Source organism: Muntiacus reevesi, chromosome X (genome assembly GCF_963930625.1).
Source record: "Muntiacus reevesi chromosome X, mMunRee1.1, whole genome shotgun sequence".
In the NCBI taxonomy this organism is placed as follows: domain Eukaryota; kingdom Metazoa; phylum Chordata; class Mammalia; order Artiodactyla; family Cervidae; genus Muntiacus; species Muntiacus reevesi.
This window is the reverse complement of record NC_089271.1, coordinates 50,865,356-50,892,321: the sequence shown is the minus strand read 5'-3', so window position 1 is coordinate 50,892,321 and position 26,966 is coordinate 50,865,356. Positions and strand designations below refer to the sequence as shown.

At 44.6% G+C, this 26,966-nt stretch overlaps 1 protein-coding gene and 1 long non-coding RNA gene across 7 annotated transcripts in view; one reads left to right on the top strand and one right to left on the bottom strand.

Moving 5' to 3' along the window:
• Positions 1-6,116, top strand: part of LOC136153870 (uncharacterized) — a 37,928-nt gene extending 31,812 nt beyond the window's left edge. For both annotated transcript variants that reach the window (XR_010660457.1, XR_010660455.1), the window contains exon 3: positions 5,369-6,116. This is a non-coding gene — a long non-coding RNA (uncharacterized lncRNA). The remainder of the gene's footprint in view (positions 1-5,368) is intronic.
• Positions 6,117-8,216: 2,100 nt separating this feature from the next.
• On the bottom strand, positions 8,217-25,754 carry LOC136153851 (X antigen family member 5-like). Of its 5 annotated transcripts, XR_010660432.1 has the most exons (6): positions 24,695-24,990; positions 12,624-12,699; positions 12,011-12,149; positions 11,482-11,606; positions 8,781-8,840; positions 8,217-8,327 (listed from the first exon to the last, which is right to left on the bottom strand). XR_010660432.1 is itself a non-coding variant. In XM_065915979.1 (5 exons), exons 1-5 carry the CDS (start codon positions 24,772-24,774, stop codon positions 8,838-8,840), a joined length of 423 nt encoding a protein of 140 aa, XP_065772051.1. In that variant the 5' UTR covers positions 24,775-24,990; the 3' UTR covers positions 8,217-8,837. The 5 variants fall into 5 exon arrangements, 4 of the variants coding, with proteins under 4 accessions (XP_065772051.1, XP_065772049.1, XP_065772050.1 ...); XM_065915979.1 differs by having other exon boundaries at positions 8,217-8,840; XM_065915977.1 differs by lacking the exon at positions 8,781-8,840.
• Between the last annotated feature and the right edge of the window lie 1,212 nt (positions 25,755-26,966).

Here is a 26,966-nt window from a genome sequence, read left to right as displayed (position 1 = left end):
CAGCATATCAACAGCAGCACTGCTCTGTGTCCCTCACCTTATCATCACTCATAAGATGGTGATCGTGTTCTGATCATCTGTGGGGCCCAGACTCCCAGACGGGTGCTTTCCAGACTTTGTGAGCACAGGAATGTTTCATGCAGCAAAAGGGTCCTCAAGGAGCTCACTGTGGGGTGGGCAGGGAGCCAGACTGAAGACCATGGTGAAACAAGTGTGATGAGTGCCTTGGCCTCAGGAGCCAGCAGAGACCGGGATCAGAGGGTCAGGAATGGGCTTACCTGGGCGTAGCATAACATTTATTATTTTCCACATTTGCAGACATGGGAACCGAGGATCAGAGAGGGTCAGCATCTTCCTCAAGGTCACACTGCTTGGTAGTGGTCCTGACCGTTTTTCATCTATGTGGGTTAAAATGTGAAGGTTTCTGCCCTATTCATTATACCACTCTCTCTCTCAATGTTGTCACCTATTTTAGCTCACAATCACCACGTTACACATTCCCTTGGCTCTACGTCCTCATTTATTAGATAAATGATCTGCTGAGCAAAGTATACCTTTCCTGTTTGCACATCCAATATGTCCAATTTATAAACAAAATTTCCTTGCAGGGCACATTGGCCCCACCCAAACTGACGGTTTACACTGAGTCTCTACTGCACCCATATGCAGGGTATAAAAACGGATCACTGGGATCTGTAGTTTTACTTACCTATTTCACACAATCTCAAGCATAATTTGAAATGTGGCCAATGTTCAATTAAAAACAGTAGAACCACCTCTTTCCTAAAATGACCAGTCATGAAAGAGTTCATTCAATGTCAGTACTTTCTAGACAGCAGACTAAACCCCTTGCATAGGGAGTTGAGGAAATTCATTTCCTTAAGATACAGAAATCCTTTTTTTAAAAATACATTTTCACTATTGCTTGTTCACTGAGAGACTTAAGCAAGCAAAGCCACTTCACCTTTCTGTTTCTGACAAAACAAACAAAGCAACCCTAACACACAGGTGCATAGACTTATGTAATACACCCAATAGAGGTATGTGAAATATAAGGCAATTGTATTGGAAATACAGGGGCTTCCCTGGTGACTCAGTGGTAAAAAATTCACCTGCTAATGCAGGAGACTAGGGTTTGATCCCTGGGTCATGAAGATCCCATGGGAAAGGAAATGGCAACCCACTCCAGTATTCTGGCCTGGGAAATCCCATGGACAGAGAAACCTGGTGGGTACAGTCCATGGGATCACAAAAGATTGGGACATGACTTGGGGACTAATCAACAACAATCGAAATACAAATGGAAACCCCTCACTAATCATATATCTGAATTTCTGACCACAAGAGAGGTCTACTGTCCAGGATCAGCTGTACTCCAGGAAACCAGACAACCAAAGATACCTTCCTTTTTAAATTACTATACACTGCCACTGGACGATTCAGGAGATAAAAGTTTTCAAACACATTGCACACCAAGGCAGGACTCAAGGAGACTATTAAGAGTATGTACTTATGCCTACGTGACATCAAAATCTAACTCACACACCCTTGAGAAAGAACACCTGTTATGATTTCAATATGGGAAACATTTCCCCTGAAAATACTTCATTATTTTGTCTCACTTTATGCCGTGGGACAGGAGGCATGGAGGAAGGTGATGCCAAGGAAAGAGCCTACTACTGAACCTGGTGAACACCGATTTGAGCCCAGGTATCCTGGTCATCAACTGATGTCCACAGGATGTTTCGATATTATTTTTCAAATGCCCATCAGCAAGGAGAGAAAGAGAAACAAGTCACATACAGACTGTCCATACTATTCATGGGGTTCTCAAATACGTCAAGGCTGTATATTGTCATCCTGCTTATTTAACTTATATGCAGAGTACATCATGCGAAACGCTGGGCCAGATGAAGCACAAGCTGGAATCAAGATTGCTGGGAGAAATATCAATAACCCCCGATATGCAGATGACACCACCCTTGTGGCAGAAAGCAAAGAACTAAAGAGCCTCTTGATGAAAGTGAAAGAGCAGAGTGAAAATCTTGGCTTAAAACAACATTCAGAAAACTAGGATCATGGCATCCAGACCCATCACTTCATGGCAAATAGATGGGGAAACAATGGAAACAGTGAGAGACTTTATATTTTGGACATCAAAATCACTGCAGATGGTGACTGCAGCCATGAAATTAAAAGACGCTCTCTCCTCAGAAGAAAAGTAATGACCAGCTTAGATCACATATTACAAGCAGAGACATTACTTTACCAACCAAGGTCCGTGTAGTCAAACTTTTGGTTTTTCCAGTAGTCATGTATGGATGTGAGAGGTGGACTATAAAGAAAGCTGAGTGCGGAAGAACTGATGCTTTTGAATTGTGGTGTTGCAGAAGACTCTTGAGAGCCCCTTGGCCTTCGGGGAGATCCAGCCAATCCATTCTAGAACGAATCAGTCCTGAATATTCATTGGAAGGACTGATGATAAGGCTGAAACTGCAATATATTGACCACCTGATGAGAAGTACCGGCTCATTGGAAAAGACCCTGAAGCTGGGAAAGACTGAAGGTGGGAGAAGGGGACAACAGAGGATGAGATGGTTGGATGGCAGCACCTACTCAATGGACATGTGTTTGAGTAGGATCTGCGAGTGGGTGATAGCCAGGGAAGCCTGGCGTGCTGCAATCCATGGGGTCGAATAGTCGGACACGACTGAGCGACTGAACTAACTGAAGACTGTCCAACCGCCATCTGATACTGAAGAGGTGGGGCATCTGCGGAAAATAACTGTCCTGAGACAACACGGATCCCACTTGGCTAAAGAGGATTCTGGTCCTGTGACACGAAAGCACACCTGGTGGGTCCTAGAGAGATCGATGTCTGCCTCTGCGTCTGTCCCTCTCTCTACCCCTGGCTCTCACACGTTCTTTCTCAGGATCAGGTTCTCAACAGCAGAACGCCAATGCAGTGGCTCCCATCCTCAGCCCAGGCGAGAAGCTGGGAGTGGGCGGGGCTCGGCCTCCCATCCTTCGTGCGTGTGCAGTAGAATGGTAAAGACCACCGAGAGGAGTCCTCCAGCGTCCTATAGAGCCTACCCGGCCTTGAGCGGGGAGGAGTCTGCGGGCCTGGTTTTAACGTCACAAAGATGGGACATTTACCCCTCCCCTCCTTATAGAAGGACCTTCCTGCGTATTCCCTGCGTTGTAGTGGACTGAGAGGGAGCCTGGAATGGCCTGAAGCAAAGTAGGTTCCTGCCTGGGGACGGCGGCAGTAGGGCAGGGGGGATTCGGAGAAGAGGAGTTAGTGCCCGGCCCTCTCCACCGCTTGCCCAGAGCGCATCTCCCAGCAGCTTGGAGGCTAGGAGGAACCATCGCTGCCAGAGTCGCAGGAAGGGTTTCATTCCACACAGATGACAGCTGGTGATGGTCGTCTCTTGGGGTTGGAAGTCGGGGGCTTCTCCCTGTTTGCCTGCTAATTTGTGTTGTCGCCTGTCAACGTGAGGAGCAGCTCCTGTTAGTTGAATGTTTTTCTCCCGATTGTTACTAGTAACACCCTAGGAAAGAGTAAAAGCAAACGAATAGAGACACTGACTGTATTTCTACCGATTGCAATTGGGAGATCACCACAGACCTGATGATCAGACTGTCAGCAAGGTGGTTTTGCATTGTACTTCATTCCACAGAGAGTAGTAGAGAAGTTACAGTGGGGACCTTTGCAGGTGGGAAAAGATTTAGGGGGAATCTCGTCGACAAAAGAGGAAATGATGATCTTTGTGACTAACTGGTTTCAGGAGAACTGACTTTTAATCTCCCTTTCTAGTCAGGAGACAGAAAACAAGGAGTTGGGTAATCTGTGTCTGCCCTTTAATGACAAGGAGGAAGGTCTGTACTTGACTTTGTAGTAGGTAAACCCAGGAGTCACTGGATACTTTGGAGGAGTCTTACCGAAGTCCGACGGGGAAGGATGGTGCTTTCCATTAAGTCATTTTGGGGACAAGAAAGTTTGCAGAGATTTCTTCTCTGTGACTTGATTAACAGCTCAGGTGAAGGTCAACTTTGTCAGCACGGTAAATATGAGCATCTTTCATGACAGTCCCAGCAGATAAGTAGAAAAGCAGAGAGGTTTGAACAGCCCCGACCTTTTAAAATTGGATTATAATTGCTTTAAGTATAATTTTTGCTGTAGGTCAAGGGTGAATCAGCTATAAGTATATACGTATGTCCCCTCCCTCTTGAAGCTCTCTTCCACCCCCCAAACCACCCCTCTAGGTCAATACAGAGTACCAAACTAAGCTTCCTGTGCTATACAGAAGATTGCCACTAGCTGTGTATTTCACAAATGGGAATCTGTATATTTCAGTGCTACTCTCTCAATTCAATCCATCCTCTCCTTGCCTGCTGTGTCCACAGTTCTCTTGTCCATGTCTGAGACTCTCATCTTGCTCTGCACATAGGTTCATCAGTACCGTTTTTCTAAATTTCACATATATGTGTTGATGTATGATCCTTTTTCTCTTTCTGATTTATTTCACCCTGTATAACAGGCTTTATTTCATCCAATTCACTAGAAATGACTCAAATTCATTCCCTTTTATAACTGATTAATATTCCATTGTATACATGTGCCACAACATCTTTATCGATTCATTGACAGACATATACATTTCTTCCATGTCATGGATATTGTAGACAGTGGTGCAAGGAACATTTGGGTACATGTGTCTTTCTGAATTATAGTTTTCTCAGGGCGTATGCCCAATAGTGTAATTTCTGGGTCATATGGTAGTTTTATGGGCTTCCCTGGTTGCTCAGCTGGTAAAGAATTCATGTGCAGTGTGGGAGAACCCAGTTCAAATCCTGGGTCTGGAAGATCCCCTGGAGAAGGGATAGGCTAACCACTCCAGTATTTATGGGCTTCCCTGTTGGCTCAGACAATAACAGATCTGCCTGCAATGCGGGAGACCAGCTCTGATCCCTGGGTTGGGAAGATCCCCTGGAGAAGGACATGACAACTCACCTCGGGATTCTTGCCTGGGGAATCCCCATGGGCACAGTAGCCTGGTGGGCCACAGTCCATAGGGTTGCAAATAGTGGGACACAACTGAGCAAGTTAGCACAGCACAGCACGTGGTGGTTTTATTCCCAGTTTTTAGAGACATCTCCACACTGTTCTCCATAGTGGCTGTATCAGTTTTCATTCTCACAAACAGTATAGGAGGATTCCCTTTTCTCCACATCCACTCTAACATCGTTTGTAGACTTCTGATGCTGAACATTCTGACCGCTGTGACAAGATACCTAATTGTGGTTCTGATTTGCATTTCTCTCCTGATGAGTGAGGTTGAGCATCTTTCCATGTCTTTGTTGACAGGTTCCGTTTTGACTCTGGAAGTAATCGACATCTGAACATCACTCTATAGTTCTCAAAAGTTTGGTGTTGTTGTTGTTGTTATTTTGGTATTCTAAATGAAGGCAGCAAAAAGGAGTCATTATCACAGAATAGGATCATCCTCTTCAATTGAGGAAACTGAGTCACAGAGAGTGTAAGTAACTTGCCCAAGGTCGCAGAAGGAATAAGTGGTGGGACCTTGATTCAAATCTAGGTTATCTGTGGCTTCACCACCTTCCAGCTCGTCACCACACAGTGATGGTTTCCGGATCCACACATCGTGCTCAGAACTCTCCTCGTGACTACAGACTTCCCTAGTCAACTGACAGGTCTGCAGGGAGACTGCACTCATCAAGTGCTAGGCACCTTCTGGGACACCAGAGTTGCCTTCACAGGGAAGAGAAGTGTAAGACACACTGGGTCCCACAGGCCTCTACCCACCCCCTGGAGGGAGTGAGGAGCTAAAGGAGAAGATTGGAGGTTCTAAAGGGAGCTGTTTCTCTGAGAGACAGGCTGATGGACTGCCGTTCTGCATGCATGTGACAAGAAACACTTCTTCCTTTGAGTTTATTATTCTTTACAGATAATAATACATACCACATGGTGAAAATACACAAAGCAGATATGTAAACCAAGCAGATATATTGATAAGTAGATACATTCCCATTTTATTGACGGAGTACCTGACAGCAAGACAGCACTTCTTTGTAAAAGGGGAACATACTCCTAGACTAAAGCAATGAAACAGGAAATGAGTCTTTTTGTTAATTATCAGTCTCATTCTCTCTATCACAGTTGAGGCATCATGGGCACAGAGAAGTTAGGTCAGCTCCCCCAAGTCGTTCTGATAGTACGTGTTTGAGGCCCACAGGCAAGGAATATTCAACATGTCTAAACTGCGCCCATCTCCCTGACTCCCCACACAGCTGCACCTCCTTTACTGTTACCTGACTCAGTGCAAGGCAGCTTTCTCCCCAGCTGCTTAGGCCAGAGATGCTGAAAGCCATCCTTGCCTGCTGCCTCTCTCTCACCACACTCTCAGTCATCAAGCCTCATCTCTCTGCCCCCTCAGTCTAAGTAAGATTCTGTTCCTTCTCTCCGTCAGCACAGTGAGTTCCCTAGGCCAGGTAACCCTCGTCTCTCTCCTTGGTAAGCACCAGCAAACCTGATGCTTTCCAACCATGGTCTGTCCTGCTGCCTGAGGAAGGGAAGCTTTCTTCAGGGCAATCTGGGCATGCCACACCTGCTCAAAGCTCTGCAGGGCTGACTGCTGCTCTTAGGATACTGTCCAGCGTCCTGGACTAGGCGCAGCAGTTCTGGTCTGCCCCCAAATGCCTGATCTGCACCAGACCCCCTCCTTCTGCTCCATGTCCTACTTGATATTCCAGCCACCCAGACCCCTCTGGTCATCAGATGGCCAGTGTGCTCACTCGTACTCCCGAGGCCACCCCCCACCCCGTCTCGCCCCCTCCACACCCACCGATTTCACAATTCGAATACAGGCCAACATGCATTTTAGCAACTTCATAAGCGGCCATGGAGAAACCCGACAGCACAGAGACCTCACACCCTGGACACAGATGTCGCAATCACACAGCTCACACCATAGGACACGTTCACTCCAACTGCACAGAGCACTGGTATGGTGAACGCATACAGCTCTTTCACGATGTTTCTTGCAGCCACCACACAGAGACCTCAGACCATGGTACCCCGCATCCTCCAAACTCCAAAGAATTCCATGGACAGAGAAGCCTGGCGGGCTACAGTTTGTCGGGTCGCAAAGAGTCAGACACAACTGTGTGACTAACACACACACAGACACGCACAGCTGGAGGGCTTCTGAGATCTGGTGACTATGAAGCCAATGGAGGATGTCATGGAGAAGAAAAGACGTTTGTGACTGCTCTCTCCCTGTACCCCCAAAACCTTGGAAGCCAAGTCAGAAGTGTGTGAAAGATACGCTGTGGCATTTGCCATGGAATCTGACAGCAGTTTTTATTCTCTGTCTCCCTAGAACCTTTAACAAGGGCTTTGGCATTTCATTTCTCTGTAGGACAATACAAGTGTATTAAGTATTAAAAAATGTTTCTCTGTCAATGATTTCATCAGTGACCATACGAGATCTGGGTGGCACATTTTGTAAACCCATATATTCAAGAGAAGACCAAAGCCTTTTATGAATTTTTTATGTGTGGTGTATATATCTATGTATATGTATTAACATGTAGATTACACATAAAGAATATGTTATGACCAAAGTTTCTTAACCCTAGAAGTGCGAGGGTGGTTTACATGTATAAGGTTACCAATGCAATTCACCACAGTAATAGAAAAATGGAGGGAAAACAATTCTATGATCATCACAATTTATGCATTATAAGTGTTTGATGAAAATTAATCTATATTCAAAACAGCAAACTAGGAATAGAATGGAACTTACTCTGATAAAGTATATCTATAAAAAAGCAACTTAAACATGTTGAAATGGAGAAGATTTTTCATTTCCGATCAGGAAAAATGCCAATTATCATCTGTTTTAGTCAAGACCATCCTGGCTAGGTTTGTTCAATGCTGCAAAATGAGGAAAGGTTTAATGTTTAAGCCAGTAGAAATTGTTGATATCAAATATAATACTCTATTTTGAAAAGCAAAAGCAATCTAGATCTAAATTTGTGCAGTTAATATGCATAGTTAGAGTAATTGGTGGCCAGAAATTCTATATACAAACATTCTATCTCTACATACATCCTCAACTAGACAATAAAAATCGCAAACCATGAAGTTTCAATAACATTAAATATCCAGGGAAAAGTTAACAAAAAATATGCAAGTAGAAAATGAAACTTTATTGACAGAACTTTAACAGTCAAATAAACAGCATAAGAACAGCATAGATGGTTTCAGTTTATCTTCTTTCAAGCAAATGGTTGCCCTTCACCTATAATATAAACATTAAACTTAGTTAGCAGAACTTTACTTCGATGATAGGAGACGTATACAAAGGTCACTGCAGTTGTAGTTCTATAAAATGGACTAAAGCGAGAACACTAAGGGCAACCCTTTGCCTTACCTTCAGTTCATCCTCTCTAGAAATTGTATAGACTTTTCAGGCACATTATAAGTATTCTTAAAAACACACTACTCTTCCAAGTTATACAAGAAAACAAGGAGACTGAGTTCAGAACAAACGAAATCAATGGAACCGATCAGAATGTAGTTTTCAGTAGAAGGCAAAACTGTGCACACATTCAGTAAAATGTCTAACAACAAACAACAACCTAAGGAAAACACAACACACAAAAAATGAAACAAAAACATCCCCCAAAGGTATCATCTACATGTATTGATTTGAAATAATATTCTGAATATAGGATAGCTAAATAGTTGTTACCTCTGTTACTGCTTAAGTGAAGTAAATAAAAAGGCCAGGATTACATTTGTTTCTTCTCTACTGTGGAAAAATATAGAAATTTTCATTTGTTTTAGTTTATCTCTGATATGGTTGTTTCAAGTTGGTTCAACATTTGCCACCCCCTTTCCTTATGGCCCTCATATAATTCTAAATGTTTCTTTTCACCCTGGAAAGCATTCCAGTTGGTATAATAGATTAGATGGTGACACTAATTTTAAGTCATTACTATCACTGGCGACATGGTGACATCAAAATGTGAAGCAGAAATAGGACTGTTTCTCACAGCCACACCAAAAAAGAAAGAAAGAAAGGAGAGGAGAGAAGAAAAGGGAGAGCAAGAGGGAGTATGAGTGAGACAGAAAAGCAAGTAGGAACACAGAAAGAAAGTCTGGAAAAGCAGATATTTTTCCTTGTTTCTAAAGGATAATGGTTTGTGAGACAACTCTGACCAATTTCAAAAGTTCATCCAAGGTATCTGTGATGTTTACTTATTTAGTTACTGTGGGATATGTTAAATATTTGTTTTTCTCTCCTATTAGCCATTTCATCAATATTCTGAAAATATCTGAATTCCAGATTATACTGTTTTAATTCTGTAATATACTAACTGTTAAGTGTCTTGTTCATATTTCTTATTATGTGTACTTGGGTTTTGTCCATTTTCTGCCCAGTTATGTAAACTGCGAGGAATGGACTGGGAATTTGGGGTTGGCAGATACAAACTATTACACTCAGAATGGATAAACAACAAGGTCCTACTATACCACACAGGAAACTATGTCCAATCTCCTGTGATAAATCACAACGGAAAAGAATATTTTAAAAAATGTATATATATGTGTTAAAAAATTATGTAAACTAGCACATTGTTTTCACTTATTAGTTGAATATATTTTCCTCTTCCTAACAATTGATAGCTGTCTTTTATTAAGTATCTCTTTCTTTTTCCCTTCGGTTCACTCTGTTGCTCTTTTTCTTACGTTTTATATTGGGTGTAGGATTTTATATTTATGAACTTTGTAATTTATATATTGCTCTTTTCAAGTACCACACATATTTAGGGCGAAGATTTTTCTATGAGAACATTTTAATCATGTTCTGTAGTTACTTGGAGATAGAATGGAAGTGCTATTTTCGTCTAAATGTTCTAATGGAATGGAGCAAAAGTGTAAAGTGAAAATTTTTAGAAGGCTAATACACAGGAAATTCTTCCCTAACTATGAAGTTCTTCCTTTAAAATCGAAACCATGCAATTAATTGTCAGCAATTTGGAAAACACATATGTGAAAGATACTAAGTTGATTATGTGGGAAGAACTAGAGGTACAGACTTTGACCTTCAAAACTTTCTAAACTGATACATCAAAGAGGAAAAATAACATATTTGATATGGTTAGAGATGATTATATCATGAGGCTCAGATTTTTATTAGTACTTTATGAGTGACAGTGGGATGTATGGAAAAAACCATCATCAAAAAACCATCATAGTCTTGCAAAGTAATTCTCCTCCAATTAAAATAAGCAAAGTGAAGTGAAGCCGCTCAGTCGTGTCCGACTCTTTGCGACCCCATGGATTGTAGCCTGCCAGGCTCCTCCTTCCATGGGATTCTCCAGGCAAGAATACTGGAGCGGGTTGCCATTTCCTTCTCCAAAATAAGCAACCCCCTCAAAAAAAAAAAAAAAAAAAAAGAAAACAGACCAAACGTGGGGGCAGGTAGTGTGCTTAGCATGTGTATCTTACTCACACCTGCCTTGAATAGCACTGACTACATGCACTCTCTCAACGTGATCAGCCACAGACAGAGGAAACTAGACTATCTTTAGCCATTTCATTGTTCAGTCATTTCATGCTTCATTGGGGAAAGGATTTAAAATCCAACACATTTTTAAGAGCTAGAGAGTTCAGACTTTGAGAGAATTTAACAAACATCAAGCAGAATGTTGGCTCATTTTCTTTTTTAAAGAACAGTTTATTTATTTATTTTAATTGGAGCCTAATTACTTTACAATATTGTGGTTTTTGTCATACATGGACATGAATCAGCCACAGGTGTACATGTGTTCCCCATCAGAAAATCAAATCTCAATTTCCCTGTTAAAATTTGACTCAGGATGCTATTTGATGATAAATAAATCATGAAAATCAGAGTATTCCTGTATGCATGCAATGGAAGAGAAACAGAGAATGCAAAAATTAGCATTGAACAATGAGCATTTTAGTGTATCTGTTCTCAATTCACAACTTATATGAGTAAAGTTGAGTTTAGAAGTTAAGGGATTTCACAGAATCACACATGTTATGTTAAAGCTGGTACTAGAACCTACTTGAATGCCTGAGCATATTTCATATAAACTGATATTTATTACAGATGCATTCCACATTTCTTACAAGCAGAAATTATAAAAGAACCTGAAAATTATTAGCTGTTGGTTAAAGTACTTATACTCAAGAGAAGGAAACGGTTTCCTATTTTCAATTCAATATGGTTTTGATCCTGTCTGTTTCTTTATTTGCAAGTCTGTACGTCAGGCACTCAGGCATCTGGGGTCTGAACTATCTTTCAAAGAATATGTGAACTCTGTTATTAAAATAATAGTAATTTTCCCTCTATATTATTAAAGATATAATATTCTGAAAAACAGAAACCATATAAATTACTTTCTGAATGGATGACATACCTCCTCTGGCATTTCAACAGTCTCTGTATTTGACACAATCTCCTCCTCGACATCAGGACCATCTCCACCTTGACCCCCGGTCTTAGCCACAGCCAATTCCTGCAGATGAGTTTCCACGTAAGAATCTTAAAAAAAGAAAAAACAATTCAGCTGTAAAGAATACACTATAAAAAAGGGAATGGTAATATTGATCCCCTCGGTGTTATGAATTAAAAGCCTTAGGCTAGTTTGGTAAAAATGTGATGAACAAGAACCTCAGGAGCATTATTCCAGGAATGTTTTGCTGGAGAAAAAGGAAAGCAGAATTTTCCAGATGTTATGACCATTTTCCTTTCCCAGAGTTGTCCTCAGACAACTCAGTTGTCCCCTTCTCTTTGTCTTGAAAACAAGGCAACATTTGAGCGACCACACTAACCTGCAAACTATACTCTCCTCAGTTTTTCAGGAACTGTGTAAAGCCCTTTCCTAATGTTTCCTTTCCTCCTCTTACTGGTTATGTCTTAAGACATAATGCACGCATACACTTTACCTCCAGGGGCATCCTTCTCCTTCTCTTCATCATGATTCACTGGATCCTCTCCACTGACTCCCTCCTTTCCAGGTGTGATATCCTGAATCTCAGCTGGTGGTTCCTCTTGTTGAGGTTGCTCAACACTGGGCTGCTGGTCCTAGTAGAGTGTGCATGCAAGTAAAACTTTTTGTTGTTAACACATCTAACAGCATAAATATACATAATACACAGATATATCCAATCATAAGTAAACCTAACAACGTTTCCCCAACACAATTCTATGTACTTACTTTTAATAAAGTTACTCTTCCCACAGAGAAGAGTTAGCTCCCATAAGAGTTACCCAGAAAGGCTTTGCAAGCTATTTCAATCTAAGCTGGGATGGAAGTGTGCAATCTGTTGTTAATAAGCAGGAGGAGGGAGTCACTGGGCACATTTCCAGGCAATTTCACAGTATACACATCCAGGCAATGCCAGACTGTAATAGATCTGGATCAGTGTTCCTTCCTAAGACAAACTGTCACCCTTTACCAGCACGGAAGACCTTTATCACTGCATCTGCATTACTTAACATCATTTTCTCAAAACTAAATTTGTGCTAATAGAAAACATCAAATGGTAAGGTACTCACAACCACAGGTTCATCCAGCTGGGAAGAATCTTGACCTGTAGGTCCCAATGTTGATGCCACTTGCCCACTCATATTTCTCCCTGAAAGTAGAATATTGTGATTTAGAAAATGTATTTAAGAGCACAGCTATATTTGATCACTTTTATGACCATATGTTGACTTACTCTGTTTTAAAACTGTGAAAATACTTTCAAAAGAAAACTCTGGTTAAGTATGGGTGTACATGCATTCCAATTACGCGAAATACAGTTGCTTGCAAAGCCATTTGTATCTTCGCTAAGCGGGCAGAGAAATCACCTTAAGGTACACAAGAAGACAGAGAATTGTTGTGAGGAAGTTTGATTTCACAACAGAATTCTCCATCATGAAGATAGTTAGTGAAATACTGCTAGGAATTTAAAAATTCAGGACTATTGCTCTTGTCCCACTCCTATTCACCAGACCTATTTTCCCCAACTCCCTTGGAATTCAGTGGGAACAGGAAGAAAGGGTTAGTCTTTACAGCCTGACTATGGCGATTTTCTCAGCGTCTGTGGCTGAGGTGAGTCTGCATACAGAGCATACCGGTCCACTTCTCTCTTGGCACCTTACCACAAAACTCGTGATAGGGTCACAAACCCACCGCGGTCCTGTTTCTAGGCCTTGCCTTAATCGTCCACCCTGCCCCCTGCCAGGTCCCACTCCCGGCCGCAGATTCTGTGCTCTGTCATCACTTCCAGGGCTCCAATGAGCCAGATATCTCAAAGAGCACCCCCAAGTCTCCCACCACTGTCATCTGAACCCCTGCCCTCCTCTGCCCACCGCCCTTCCTCTCCAGCCACCAGGACAAGAACTAGGGCGTCGCGACACCTGTGAGGAGAAAGATGATGACCTCGAGGGCCTTCCTCCTCAAAGGCCCCAGATGGCACTGCCTGACCCGCCCGAAACTCGCTGGCTCCCCCTGACACGCACGCACACTTAAACTCCAGACAGGACAGATTTGTGAACCTACCTGGTGAGTCTCAAGAAGTGAGAGTGAACCGGAACTGAATAAACACCCGTCTCAGGCCCAACGGTTCTTACAGAATGCGCTCAGGAAGGCGTATGCGCACTAAGGCGCATGCGCAGCAAGAGACGCGTGCTCACACACTGCGCATGCTCCCTGAGTTGGGCGTGTGCAGTGCAGGTTGAGGTTTTCCCGCCGCTGAGGTAGAGTCCTGGAACCGCAGGGTCTCTGGAGGATGAGAAAAGGGCTTGAAGACTATCTTTTTCCTTCCAGAGCTGTCTAGCTTATGCATCGACAAACTGTGGTGATAGGTAGTCCCAGGTTACCCTTAGTGGAGAATGTGTCTCGGGAAGACACTCATGACAGTAATAGATATTAAGGTTTTTAATACCTATTTTTATACATGCTTCGATGAACCATTTCTTTCTCTGCTTCTGGGATTTCCATCATGCTTGCAATGGCTTTACTCATTTCCATGGAATAAATACATAAATCCATACTTCTGTTGCCATTTTTTGGTTGGAGCACTGCACATATAAATCTCTGAACTGGTAACTGATTTCTCTGAATATACCTCTGGTTCCTATACAGTGTTGTTCTTTTACCATCGGGCTTCACTTTCACCACCAGACACATCCACAACTGGGTTTTGTTTCCACTTTGACTTAGCCTTTTCATTCCGTCTGTAGCTATTTCTTCACTCTTCTCCAGTAGCACATCCTTCTTCTTACTCTATTATAGTGGGAATTGTCATACTTACTAGCAGTTTTAATTTTACCCAAGAGAAAGGAAAACATGCTTACACAAGGACCTTTACTCAAATATTCTACTCAGGTACTCCTAATAGGCAAACCTAGAAACAGCCAAACTATTCAACAATTGATATGCAGATGAAAGAAAAACAAAAGCATATACTTGTACAAAAGAATACTACACAGTCACTTAAAAAGGAACTACTAATGCATGTAACAGCAAGGATGCATCTCAGCTGTGCCAATGAGAGATGTCAGACACAGGAAGCTATGTATTATATGATTTCATGTCAATGGATTCCTGGAAAAGGCACAAGTATAGGCACAGAAATATATCTGTGGTTGCCAGTGTGTAGGAGTGGAGGAAGGAGTCTGGTGGGGAATAGCCCAAGGGAGCATTTTCGAACCCAAGGGGCCCTCCCCATCCCCACTCTGCAGGTGTAGGAAAACCTGTCCTCCCCTAGTTGACCCTCAGGAACACTAACCCCAGCTAGCCTCCACAACTCCCCCCCCCCTCGCTCCCCACCCACACATCTTATATTGTTGCTCTGAAGATCCTCTGGTCTCCCTGGGTGTCAAGGCTCCCTGCCATCATTCGGTAGGTGCCCTAGATATCTCACATTCTTGATAGTATCGTTTGAAGGATACAGGTTTTAATTTTGGTGATTCCAAATTGCCTATTTTTGTTTCTTTTATTTCTTGTGCTTTTTGTATAATATCTAGGAAATCGTTGTCTAATCCAAGATTAACATTTAGATCTCTGTTTTCTTCTGAGTGCTTTATAGTTTTAGCTCTTATATTTAGGTGTTTTATCAATTTTTAGTTAATTGTTATATACAGTGTGAGGTATAGGTTAAAATTGATTGTTTTGCATGTGAACATCCAGGTATTCCAAGACGATTTGTTCAAACATTATTCTTTGCCATTGAATGGCCTCTACTCCCCTCACAATAATCAACTGACCACAGAGATATGGGCTTGTTTCTTGACTCTCCATTCCATTCCATTATGTGTCTATATACAATCCTTATGCCAGTAACATAATGTCTTCATTATTGTAGGTTTGAAATGGGTTTGAAATTGGGATGTATAGCTACTTGTTCTTTCTCCACACTGTTTTGGCAATCCCAGGACCCTTTGAATTCTTACAATTCTAGGATCAGTTTGTTGATTTCCAGGGGAAAAGAGCAGTTTGAACTTTGATAGGCCTCTATTAGGGGAGTACTGCCATCTTAACACAGTAGTGAGTCTTCCAATCCACGAATGTGATCTCCAAAGTCCGTAAAATTCTGAGCAAGCTCTGGGAGTTGGTGATGGACAGGGAAGACTGGCATGCTGCAGTCCATGCGATCCCAAAGAGTCGGACACGACTGAGCGACTGAACTGAAGTAAAATTTCCACTCATCTCGACTGTCTTTCACTTCACTCAGCAATGTTTTGTAATTTGTACTGTAGAAGTCCTGAACGTGTATATAAATCTATTTGCTCTTTGTATATGACCTTGTATTCTGTAAACCTGTTGAGCCCCTGTATTAGGTCTAACAGCTTCTGTGGGGAGAGGGTGGTTCTTCACGATTTTTTATACACAAGTTTATATCATGAATCGACAAGATGGTGGAGGAGTAGGTAGACAGGGAGTACATCTCTCTCCAAGGAGACATCAGGAATATACCTCCAGACACAGAAGTGCATACAGAACAGCAGCTGAGCACAGATAGCAGCACCTGACCAGTGGAAAAGAATATGTAGACCTACACAAAACTCGGTAGGATGAGGCAAGTAGGGAGAAAAACCAGGAGTGTTAGTAGGGCTGGACCTGCCCTCGGTCAGTGCGGGAACTGAAGCAAGGGTCCGATCCCCACATGGGGCAATTGTCTGAGTCAGAGGAGAAACATTTAAGGCTGAGAGTGAAACAGCTCATCTGTGGCAGCCTAAATGGAGTGCGAATCAGACATCCTTGCCACAGCCATACATACCCTAGATGGTGCAGTGGCTGGGAGCTGGATTTTGGGGATTGTGGAACAATCCCAGGGCGAGGGGTGCGGTTCACTGCAGAGACATGGATGGAGGGGATGTGAGGGAGGAGACTGTGGTGAGAAATACCTGTGGAGGAAATTTGGGCAGCCATGGATGTTAGGTGATACTGCTGGGTCATGTGTAGGGCATGCAGCCATCACCATAGCCTCTCAACCCCCACATGCCAGCACTGGCAGCCGAACAATAGAGGCTGGCCCATCAAATGCCTGACACACTGAACTACAGAGTAGGACCCCACCCAGGGTGCTTCTTTAAGTGACTGATGCACCAAACTACAGAGTAGGACCCCACCCAGGGTGCCCCTTTAAGTGCCTGATGCTCGAACAACAGAGAAGGATCCCAGGTAAGGAAGCCCTCTAAGTGCCTGAATGGGCGGAGCTATGGAGAAAGACTGGCCAAAGAGGCCTTCTGATCGCCAGCTACAAGAGCTTCGATAAAAGAATCTGATAGGGCCATAACTCCTGTGCCAGAGGCAGTCCATGTCCCTGCACACTTGGCACCGCCAGGGTCCCCGCACGCCAAGCTGCTGTGCAACGTTCAAGCTTAAGTCTCACTGGGGCAGAGTTTCCACAGACAAAAAAGTCTTATGTCTATGCATGCAGGGTCACGTTGGTAGTGTCCGACTCTTTGTGACCTTGTGGACTGTGGCTTGCCAGGCTTCTCTGTCGGGGAGAGGGGTTCTCCAGGCAAGAATACTGGAGTGCATTGGCCAATACTGGTTGCCATACCCTTCTAGGGCACTATACTTCCTGCTGCCCTAGCCGCCAACCCCCCTGAGTAGCTGATGTTGCCACAAACTCTGTGACTCAAGCAGCTGCACCGCCTCCACTCCTGGCCCTCGCAGGGGCAAACCCAAGTCCTCCAGGGCAACCTCAGGAGCAAACCCCAGTGGACCGCCCATATCCAGAGGTGGAAATAAAACCACAATTGAAACCCAAGGGCAGTGTGACTAAGGAAAAGGACTCAAAACCCTCCCAACAGCTGTAAAAGATGCAGATTAAATCCACATGATCAACTAGACAGACTCTGTGTCTGTGGGAATATATAAAAGGTCATTGAGTGCTCCCAAAAAAGATTACATCATCTGCAAATAGAATAGTTTTACTTCATTTCCAACGTAGATTCATTTAATTTCTTTCCCTGGCTTAATTACCCTGTCCAGATCTATGTGGAATAGAAGTGGTAAGAGGTGATATTCTTCTATTGCTCTTCATTTTCAGGATAAATACTTCTGCCTTTTATCATTAAGAATGATGATAGCTATGGGTTTTTCATAGATGTTTTAGATCACATTCAAAATGTTGCCTTCTGCTTCTAGTTTGAGACTGTATTTTGAACGGATGCTGAATTTTGTCCAATGTTTTTTTAGGTAGCTACTGAGATGACAATATGGTTTTCCTCCTTTATTCTACTGTTGTGGTATATTAACTTAATGGATTGTTAATAGTGAATGAACAAGGACAAGGATTTTGCAAAGATTTTGGTGTTTTTTTTTTCTTTTTTCCTTTTTTTTTTTATTTAGGATTTTGACATTCATAGATGCTGCCAAAATGCTGTCCATCAGTAAAGCTGACGTCCATCAGTAAAGCAGGAGAAGGAAAGCTTGTTTACTACCGTGTCTCATCATTCTTGGAGCAGAGACTCTGCTGCAATGAACGGGATGCTTAGACCTTTGCTCATCTGGAGCAAAGCTCAACTGGAATTCACCAGTTATGTAGGAGGGAGGTTGAGTGTGCTTAGAAATGCAAATGGTCAGATCACACCCAGGGCCAACAAGCCTGAGTAAAAAATGGTTCCCCAGGGGGGTCTCACCTCCTGGGGGTATTGGAGGAGGAGGTGTGAGATGAACACGCCATTGTGGCTGCAGAGATGGGAAGCACAACCACAGGAAGTAAAAGGTAATACAGGGGAGAGGGTTGCATTTGGTAACAATGCAAGTACTGTGGATGGAAGGACAAACTGTCCACCACTGCCCAGGGTGACCAAGTGAAGCCTTTCACACAGATGGGGAGGATGCTACCCTGGCGACTCAAGCCTCTAATCTGGACTGAGGGGAGTCCCCTTTCTCAGATGTCCAGGAGAATGCTCCAGGCCCATTTTGGCCATGCCCACCCACTGCAGATTTGAATATACACACAGCAGTGATTGGTTCTGGGGATTCGGAGGCAAGGAATCCCAGACCACTCTGGGGAGCCCACGTGGAAAACACATGCTCAGGCTCTCACGGGGTAAATGGACAGAGACCCCAGATGAGACCAGGGCTCACAGTCAGGTGCTGAGGTTGATGGGCAAGAGTTCACAGTGGGGTCTTGGGCCTGAGCACTGGATGACCAGTGGAACCCAGTCTCCAGGAGTGTTCACTGCACAGTAAACAGGCTGGAGACGCTTCCCCAGTCAGTGGCTGCTTTAGGGAGGTCACTTTAGGGGTCAGCTGGCATCCGTGGGCGCATCTCTGAGTTTTAGGCAATCAATCGTCTGAGTTGCAGTGTCCTAAGCACTTCTAAGGTGCCATCTCACTTGAAGAAAACCCTGTCACCCCTGAAGGCCGTTGGGTCAAACTCTTTCTCTCCGAGACCCCCTCCTTTTCACCCAGCCCTGAGGGAAGTGCCTTGGACGCCTGGTCTGGGTCTGGATTTCCCCTGGATCCTGGAGAGATTTTCAGTTCAGCCCTCACCAGGACATTAAGACAGACACCTGTGTGTGGGCAGGAGAGAGGTGTCCTGCAGAATGCAGGGAGCAGGGAACATTCTCAGGGGATCCTCTGAGGCAGAGAGGGTGCTGGGTGAGATGGGATAAATGGGGTGAGGATGTAACTGAGGCCCTGTGAGCAGGGCTAGGAGAAGGGCTAAAGAGGCTCCTGGAACATAGTCAAAACAGTCTCCGACATAAATCACAGCAGGATCCTCTATGACCCACCTCCCAGAATATTGGAAATAAAAGCAAAAATAAACAAATGGGACCTAATGAAACTTAAAAGCTTTTGCACAACAAAGGAAACTATAAGCGAGGTGAAAAGACAGCCCTCAGAATGGGAGAAAATAATAGCAAATGAAGGAACAGACAAAGGATTAATCTCAAAAATATACAAACAGCTCCTGCAGCTCAATTCCAGAAAAATAAATGACCCAATCAAAAAATGGGCCAAAGAACTAAACAGACATTTCTCCAAAGAAGACATACAGATGGCTAACAAATGCATGAAAAGATGCTCAACATCACTCATTATCAGAGGAATGCAAATCAAAACCACAACGAGGTAACATTACACGCCAGTCAGGATGGCTACTATCCAAAAATCTACAAGCAGTAAATGCTGGAGAGGGTGTGGAGAAAAGGGAACCCTGTTACACTGTTGGTGGGAATGCAAACTAGTACAGCTACTATGGAGAACTTTGTGGAGATTCCTTAAAAAACTGGAAATAGAACTGCCATATGGCCCAGCAATACCACTTCTGGGCATATACACTGAGGAAATCAGATCTGAATGAGACACGTGGAACCCAATGTTCATCGCAGCACTGTTTATAATTGCCAGGACATGGAAGCAACCTAGATGGCCATCAGCAGACGAATGGATAAGGAAGCTGTGATACAGACACACCATGGAATACCACTCAGCAATTAAAAAGAATTCATTTGAATCAGATCTAATGAGATGGATGAAACTGGAGCCCATTATACAGAGTAAAGTAAGCCAGAAAGATAAAGACCAATACAGTATACTAACGCATATATGTGGAATTTAAGAAGACGGTAATGATAACCCAATATGCAAAATAGAAAAAGAGACACAGATGTACAGAACAGACTTTAGGACTCTGTGGGAGAAGGCGAGGGTGGGATGTTCTGAGAGAATAGCATTGAAACAAGTATACTATCAAGGGTGAAACAGATCACCAGCCCAGGTTGGATGCATGAGACAAGTGCTCAGGGCTGGTGCACTGGGAAGACCCAGAGGGATGGGATGGGGAGGGAGACGGGAGGAGGGATAGGGATGGGGAACACATGTAAATCCATGGCTGATTCATGTCAATTTATGGCAAAAACCACTACAGTATTGTAAAGTAATTAGCCTCCAACTAATAAAAATAAATGAAAAAAAAATAAAAATATAAATAAATAAATAAATAAAGAGGCTCCTGGAGTGTGAGGGAGGCCTGGTGGAAGGTGAGGGGAGAGGGTGGGGATCTGGGGATAGAGAGGATTTGTGGCAGTTTTCACCAGGAGAAGGACTCTGGAAAATAACAGATGACTAGAAGGATGTAACGGAGTTGTCACAGGCACAGTGAGGGGAAGACCTCTCCTATCTCCAGGATTCAGTAGCCTACAGTGTGTGCTGAGACATGACAGAGAGGACCAGGTCCCTGGGACTCATTCTGTGGATCTGGGATTCACTCTGAGCCTCCCGTGGGACAGAATACAAAATCGACACAACCAGAGGTGACCAGGGTGGGTTAAGCCCATTCTGAGGACCCAGACATGGGAAATCAATTTGAGAACCCTTCAACTCTCAGGCAATCCCCACACCTGGAATGAATCTGCCTTCCTCAGGATGACATGCTGGTGAATGCAGACTGCAGGGACTGCAGGACTGGAGGCCTCTCTCCCTTGGGGTTGACTGAACAGAGACTCAGTGCAAATGCCAACACAGCAGCCCAGAGGGAAAGATGTGGGGCTCTCTGTCCCAGGGTGCAGGCTGTAGGCTCTGGGGGAGAGGGGTGAAGCCTCTGAGCTAAAGGAGAGCTGTGAGCTAGAGTAGTGTCTACTTAAAGAAAAGCATATAACAGGCGAGTTGTGAGTTTAAGTTGGATTTGGAGTCTTCTGGGAACTACAACCCAGGACACAGCTCCTCCGTTAGCTCTGAGGAAACTGCTTGGAGGAGGGAGCGGAGAAGTCAGTATGATTGTTGCCTAGGAAGTACATGCAGTCAGGCGTGCACATTGGTAAAAGATTGCTGTGAAACACAGAGATCAGATGTCACAGGTTCATTATTTTCATGCTTTTCTGTGTGGGGAAGGGGCAAGAATCTAGGGTCACTGAACATTTTCCTGAGGTATCGGTAAATAAATAAAGGCAAACTTGTCCAAAGCACAGTGTGCCTCATACTGCTTTTCACTCTAAATTCCTTCAGAATGCACTTTAGGTCAGCAACCACAGTGGTTACAATTTAACACTTGCAGTACTAGATGTGAGTAATGCTGTTTGTCTTAAGGATCTCAATGTACCTGAGGGCAAATGTCCAAGGTGGATTTAGAAAAGGCAGAGGAACCAGAGATCAAATTGCCAACATCCTTTGGATCATACAAAAAGCAAAAGAGTTCCAGAAAAACCTCTCCTTCTGCATTAATGACTATGTCAAAGCCTTTGACTGTGTGGACCACAACAAACCTTGGAAAATTCTAAAAGAGATGTGAATACCAGATCACCTTATGAGCCTCTTGAGAAATCTGTATGCAGGTCAGGAAGCAACAACCAGAACTGGACATGGAACAACAGACAGGTTTCAAATACGAAAAGGGGTAACTCAAGGATGTATATTGTCATCCTGCTTATTTAACTTAGACGCAGAATACATCATGAGAAACGCTGGGCAAGATGGAGCACAAGCTGGAATCAAGATTGCTGGGAGAAATATCAATAACCTTAGATATACACATGACACCTCCCTTATGGGAGAAAGCGAAGAAGAACTAAAGAGTCCTTTGAGGAAAGTGAAAGAGAAGACTGAAAAAGTTGGCTTAAAACTCAACATCCAGAAAAGTAAGATCATGGTATCTGGTCCCATCACTTTATGGCAAATAGATGGGGAAACAGTGACAGACTTTATTTTGGGGGGCTCCAAAATCACTGCAGATGGTGACTGCAGCCATGAAATGAAAGACGCTTACTACTTGGAAGAAAAATTAGGACCAACATAGACAGCATATTAAAAAGCAGAGACATTACTTTGCCAACAAAGGTCCATCTAGTCAAGGCTATGGTTTTCCCAGTAGTCATGTATGGATGTGAGAGCTGGACTATAGAGAAAGCTGAGTGCTGAAGAACTGATGCTTTCAAACTGTGGTGCTGGAGAAGACTCTTGAGAGTCCCTTAGACTGCAAGGAGATCCAGCCAGTCCATCCTAAAGGTAATCAGTCCTGAATATACATTGGAAGGACTGATGCTGAAACTGAAACTCCAATGTTTGCTGACCTGATGCAAAGAACTGACTCATTTGCAAAGACCCTGATGCTGGGAAAGATTGAAGGCAGGAGGAGAAGGGGACAATACAGGATGAGATGGATGGATGGCATCACCTATTCAATGGACATGAGTTTGCGTAAACTCTGGTAGCTGGCGATGGACAGGGAGGCCTGGAATGCTGCAGTCCACGGGCTCTCAGAGAGTTGGACACGACTGAATGACTGAAATGAACTGAGAGTTGGAATTCTCTAAGATGGTTAGGGTCTGTGTCCTCAGGTGTGATATATTTGAGGTGTTTTGGGTTGCTGTCCATGATGAGTGCTCTTGGAACTGATCGCGGATCTCTGTCCCAGGCATGAAGTCTCTGAACTATTTGGGAGGGTTTTGTCCAGAGGGTTGGGTTTCTGACCTGTTCATAGATCTGCATATGAGAGTAGTCTTAAGAGGAAGGCTGGATGGACCCCACTCTCATGGGTCTTAGAACTAGACCTGTGATATCACATTTGCTATGATTTCTACCATGCATCCCTACAGTGAGAAAATCTTGTGACCCCATCCTCACGGAGGGCAAATCATGTGCAGTACAGAGGAGCCCACGATAACAATACTGAGAAGAACAATACTTCCTGACAAGACTACCACCCTTGATAGGGGCCCTGTGAAAAAAACTGTGTACACGCACTCACTCAATCTGCCCAACCCATCACAAAGAGGCCACCATTTGCAGATGGGAGCCCAAGGTCCAGTGCAGCTGGAAGGTCTCGGCTCATGAGGACAGGAGGAACTGGATTCAGGCTTGGGCTCCTTGGAGGAGGCAGGGAAGACTCAGCAGAACCCTGGCCATGTAGTGGGGAAGGGGGGCATTGGCACAGGGCCACAAGGACCCTATGACTGTCTCACTGTCAGGATAAATCTCTGTGTCTCCCCATCACACACCCAGCTGCTCACCTGATGTATTGAATGTAATCTGCACATTCCCTGGGGACGTTCTGTTGGAAAGTGCAGAGACGAGCCTCCAAGCAGGTGGGGATAAACATCACATTCACCAATTTGCATGAGGTTCCACCACAAATGGAGCGGTCCCTGCCTCTCTTTCCCCCACTAAAGCTTTCATTGGGACTGAGGTCAGCAGGAGGGCAGTCAGGGCTGGACAGCTTGTGAGCGACCCTGTGAACAGCATGAGCCTCCCCATGACTGGATCATCTCCATGTCTTGATCAGGGCAGAGGACTCTGATGTGTGCCAAGGGAGCATGATTTAGACTCAGACCACAGGCAAGTGACTCATTTCCTAGAGAAACTCCCTGGTGGGAGGCGGGGCGGGGAGGGGGAAGAGCTGCTTTTCTCCTGGAGAGATAGGTACCTCACACAGTAGCAGGGCTGGAGGCACATAGGTGGGTGCTAATTGGGGATCCTTTGCTGCCAGAAATAGTCTCTCTGTCCCTGTCCAATGTTCTATCTTTGTCTTTCTCCCTGCCATCTCTGTGTCTGTTACATCCTCCCTCTTAGCCTTTATGAGACTGTCTGTGATCTCCCTCATACCGTGAGGGTCCTTCCTCTGTCCTGAAGGTATCATCAATCAACATGGATGTCCACTGGGAGCAGTAGAAGGGATTCCCCTTGAGTGTAGTGGATTCCAGGAAAGGCATGTTCAACTGCAGAGGGTCTGTGGATTTCCCGGGATGAATCTAGAGCTCCTCAACAATCATTGTGTGATCTGGGCGTCTGAAAGAACCTTGGGGGCTTCTCTGGTAAGAACCCTCCTGTGGCTCAAGTCAAAGTCACCTCTGTAGCCAGAGGCCCTAGGGGACCTGACCCTCACCACCACTCTCATCGGATCTCCTGGCTCTCCCTCCATCATGCTGTGACAGTCACATAGCCCTCAACATTCTTTTCATACACACTACACTGAGTTCCACACCCCATTTCTTACACTGGCCTTAAAGCTGTCTGAGACACTTTTCTCCCTGAGAGGCATCTCCTCTAGGTTTTGCTCAAATGTCACAATCTTAGAAGGAACTTCCCTGGCCACTCTTTCTAGATATCATCCCCTCTCTCTATTTCACTATCCCGGTTTAATGTTAATCACAGCTGTTATGAACACCCGATAAATTACTTATCTTTTGGGGCTGTATGACCCCAACACAATGTAAGTTCCATGAAGCCAAGGTTGATTTTCTCTTTCCTAACACACATAGTTGTGCTTGACAGAAACTATGAAGATGATTGAATTTAGGCATGAAAAAGCAAATTAAACTTGTTGACAGAGGCATAGCTAGACAGGCTGAGCATTCTGCTAGTGAACAAATTCAGGGGTGACAAGATGGTGACAAACCCATGGTCTTTATCTCAACTATGCACTATCCTTGGCTCCCCTCAGAGTTGACCCCTTTCCGAACAGAATGGAATGTCCTTTTGTCCTTCTAACATATTACTCCCAGTCAACGACAGAGGCCTTCCCCACCCCAGACCTTCAGATCCCAGTCCAAAGCTTTCTCTCGCCTGTCCGCTGGGGGAGTGTGGCTGGCTTTCCTCATTGAGACCTATTCTGTATTAAACAGGAAAGCACAACAAGAACAATGCCCAGCACATAGAAAATGCTTTCCATGCTTCCTGTTATGTTAGTGGCCACTACAGGGAAGTAATCTTCAGTTTATGGAGACATTTTTCTGAGTCCAAGATTGCAGCAATCGGCGGGGATTTCATCCTCACCTTGCCTTTCCACCCTTGGAGGATCATCCATCCTCTAACGGTCCACGGGTATCTACATCGGCTGTTCCCCAGGCTACCACCAAGGGGCGCACGAGATGAAACAGTTCGGTCCTGGAATGCGGCACTGAGGGGTAGCGGTAGAACCACCCACTCTGGAAGGTACCATTCAGGAGCGCGTATGACAACACAGAGAGTACCTTTAAAGCGCGTCGGGCATCGACCAGGGTTCCCAGCGGAGGCACCCATGGCACCACTGGCTCCATCCCCATTCGCTCCATTCCGGCTTCCCGCAGCATCTGAGTCCGAGTGGACACCGGTATTAAGCTGCAGCTGTCCTCGTCTCTTTTCCAATTCCACCCATTCGTTTCTACATGGTTACATCCAAGGGGGGACGGCTACGGAGCGAGCTGAGCTGCCTGTTTGGGGTCTGGCGTCTGGGAGCATTCTGGGCATTGATTGGTCTCCGCGAGATCGCCGGAATGAGCTCTTCCGGGGCGCGCATAGGCGCCGGAAGTCACGCGAGTCCCGCCCTGCTTCGTCTCCCGCCCTGCTTCGTCTCCGGCCCAGTTCCAGTTGGCTGGCTGGCTGTTATAGGCACTGGGATGGCAGAGCTGCACCTGAGGACGAGAGGCATGTTGCCGTTCGCGGCTTTTTAGAGCATACAGTTTTTCTCCGAGTTGTATTGCTTTTCCCGACGGGGTCGAATAGCTGCCCTGGATAGTGGCGAGGTTTGGCGCAGTCGCTGGCTGTGCGTGGTGACGGCATTTCGGTCTTGTTTAGTTCTCGCTCAGACTGGATTGTGTGGCAGCGCACGGATATTCGCAGAAATGCATGCAATTCATGTCCAGGGAGAGGTCTCTGAGTTAGCTGTCTCTCCCTGGAGACTAACCTGTGCCAGGGAGCCTGGGCTCGTGTATCGCTACGTGTGACAACACAGGTGCTGTTTGGGTACATTTGATCTCCTTGAGCCTTTGGGCGGGGTCGTGAGTGATGGGATGTTTGATCTGAGTGGATTTTGTGAGCCATAATACAAAGCCCCTAGGATGTGTCTGCCTGTTTTCCGGGGTGTGCACTCTTGGAGCTTTCTGGCCTTTCAGTCCCTGGGTGTGAGATCTCTGTGTAGGCGTGTGCACATGAGATTGTGAGACCTCTGTGTTTTTGATTCTGGTCCCAAGTTGTGATGTCTCTGAGCTGCTTTAAGGACGGGTTTGTCTAAAGGTTTAAAGTCTCAACTGCTTGGGGATCTGTGCACAGGGTGCAGGTTTTCCATTTGTCTGGGGACTTTGTCTAGATATGATGTTCTTGAGATATTAAAGGTTCTGTCTATCCGTTTAGGGTTTTTGTATTAGGTTGGTAAGTGTCGAGTGGTTTGGGAGTCAGTCTCCATGGTGTGAAGTATCTGTGCAGTTCTCCTTTGTTTCTGTCTTGAATACTTCGGCCTGTTTGGAGGGACTTTGTCACAGCGTGTATGGTGATGGTCTCAGTTGTGTTTGAGGGTCTGAGAGGAGTTGTGTGCTCTCTGTGCAGAGATTCAGTGAGCTCTTTTTGGTGTCTCTGGGTATCAATCTGAGCTGTCTGGAGTCTCTGTGTCAGAAATAAAACTTCTTATGTTCTTGGCTGTGAGGTCTCTGTCCAGGAACTGAGGATTTGGAAGCTGGCAGATATGATTCTGAGGC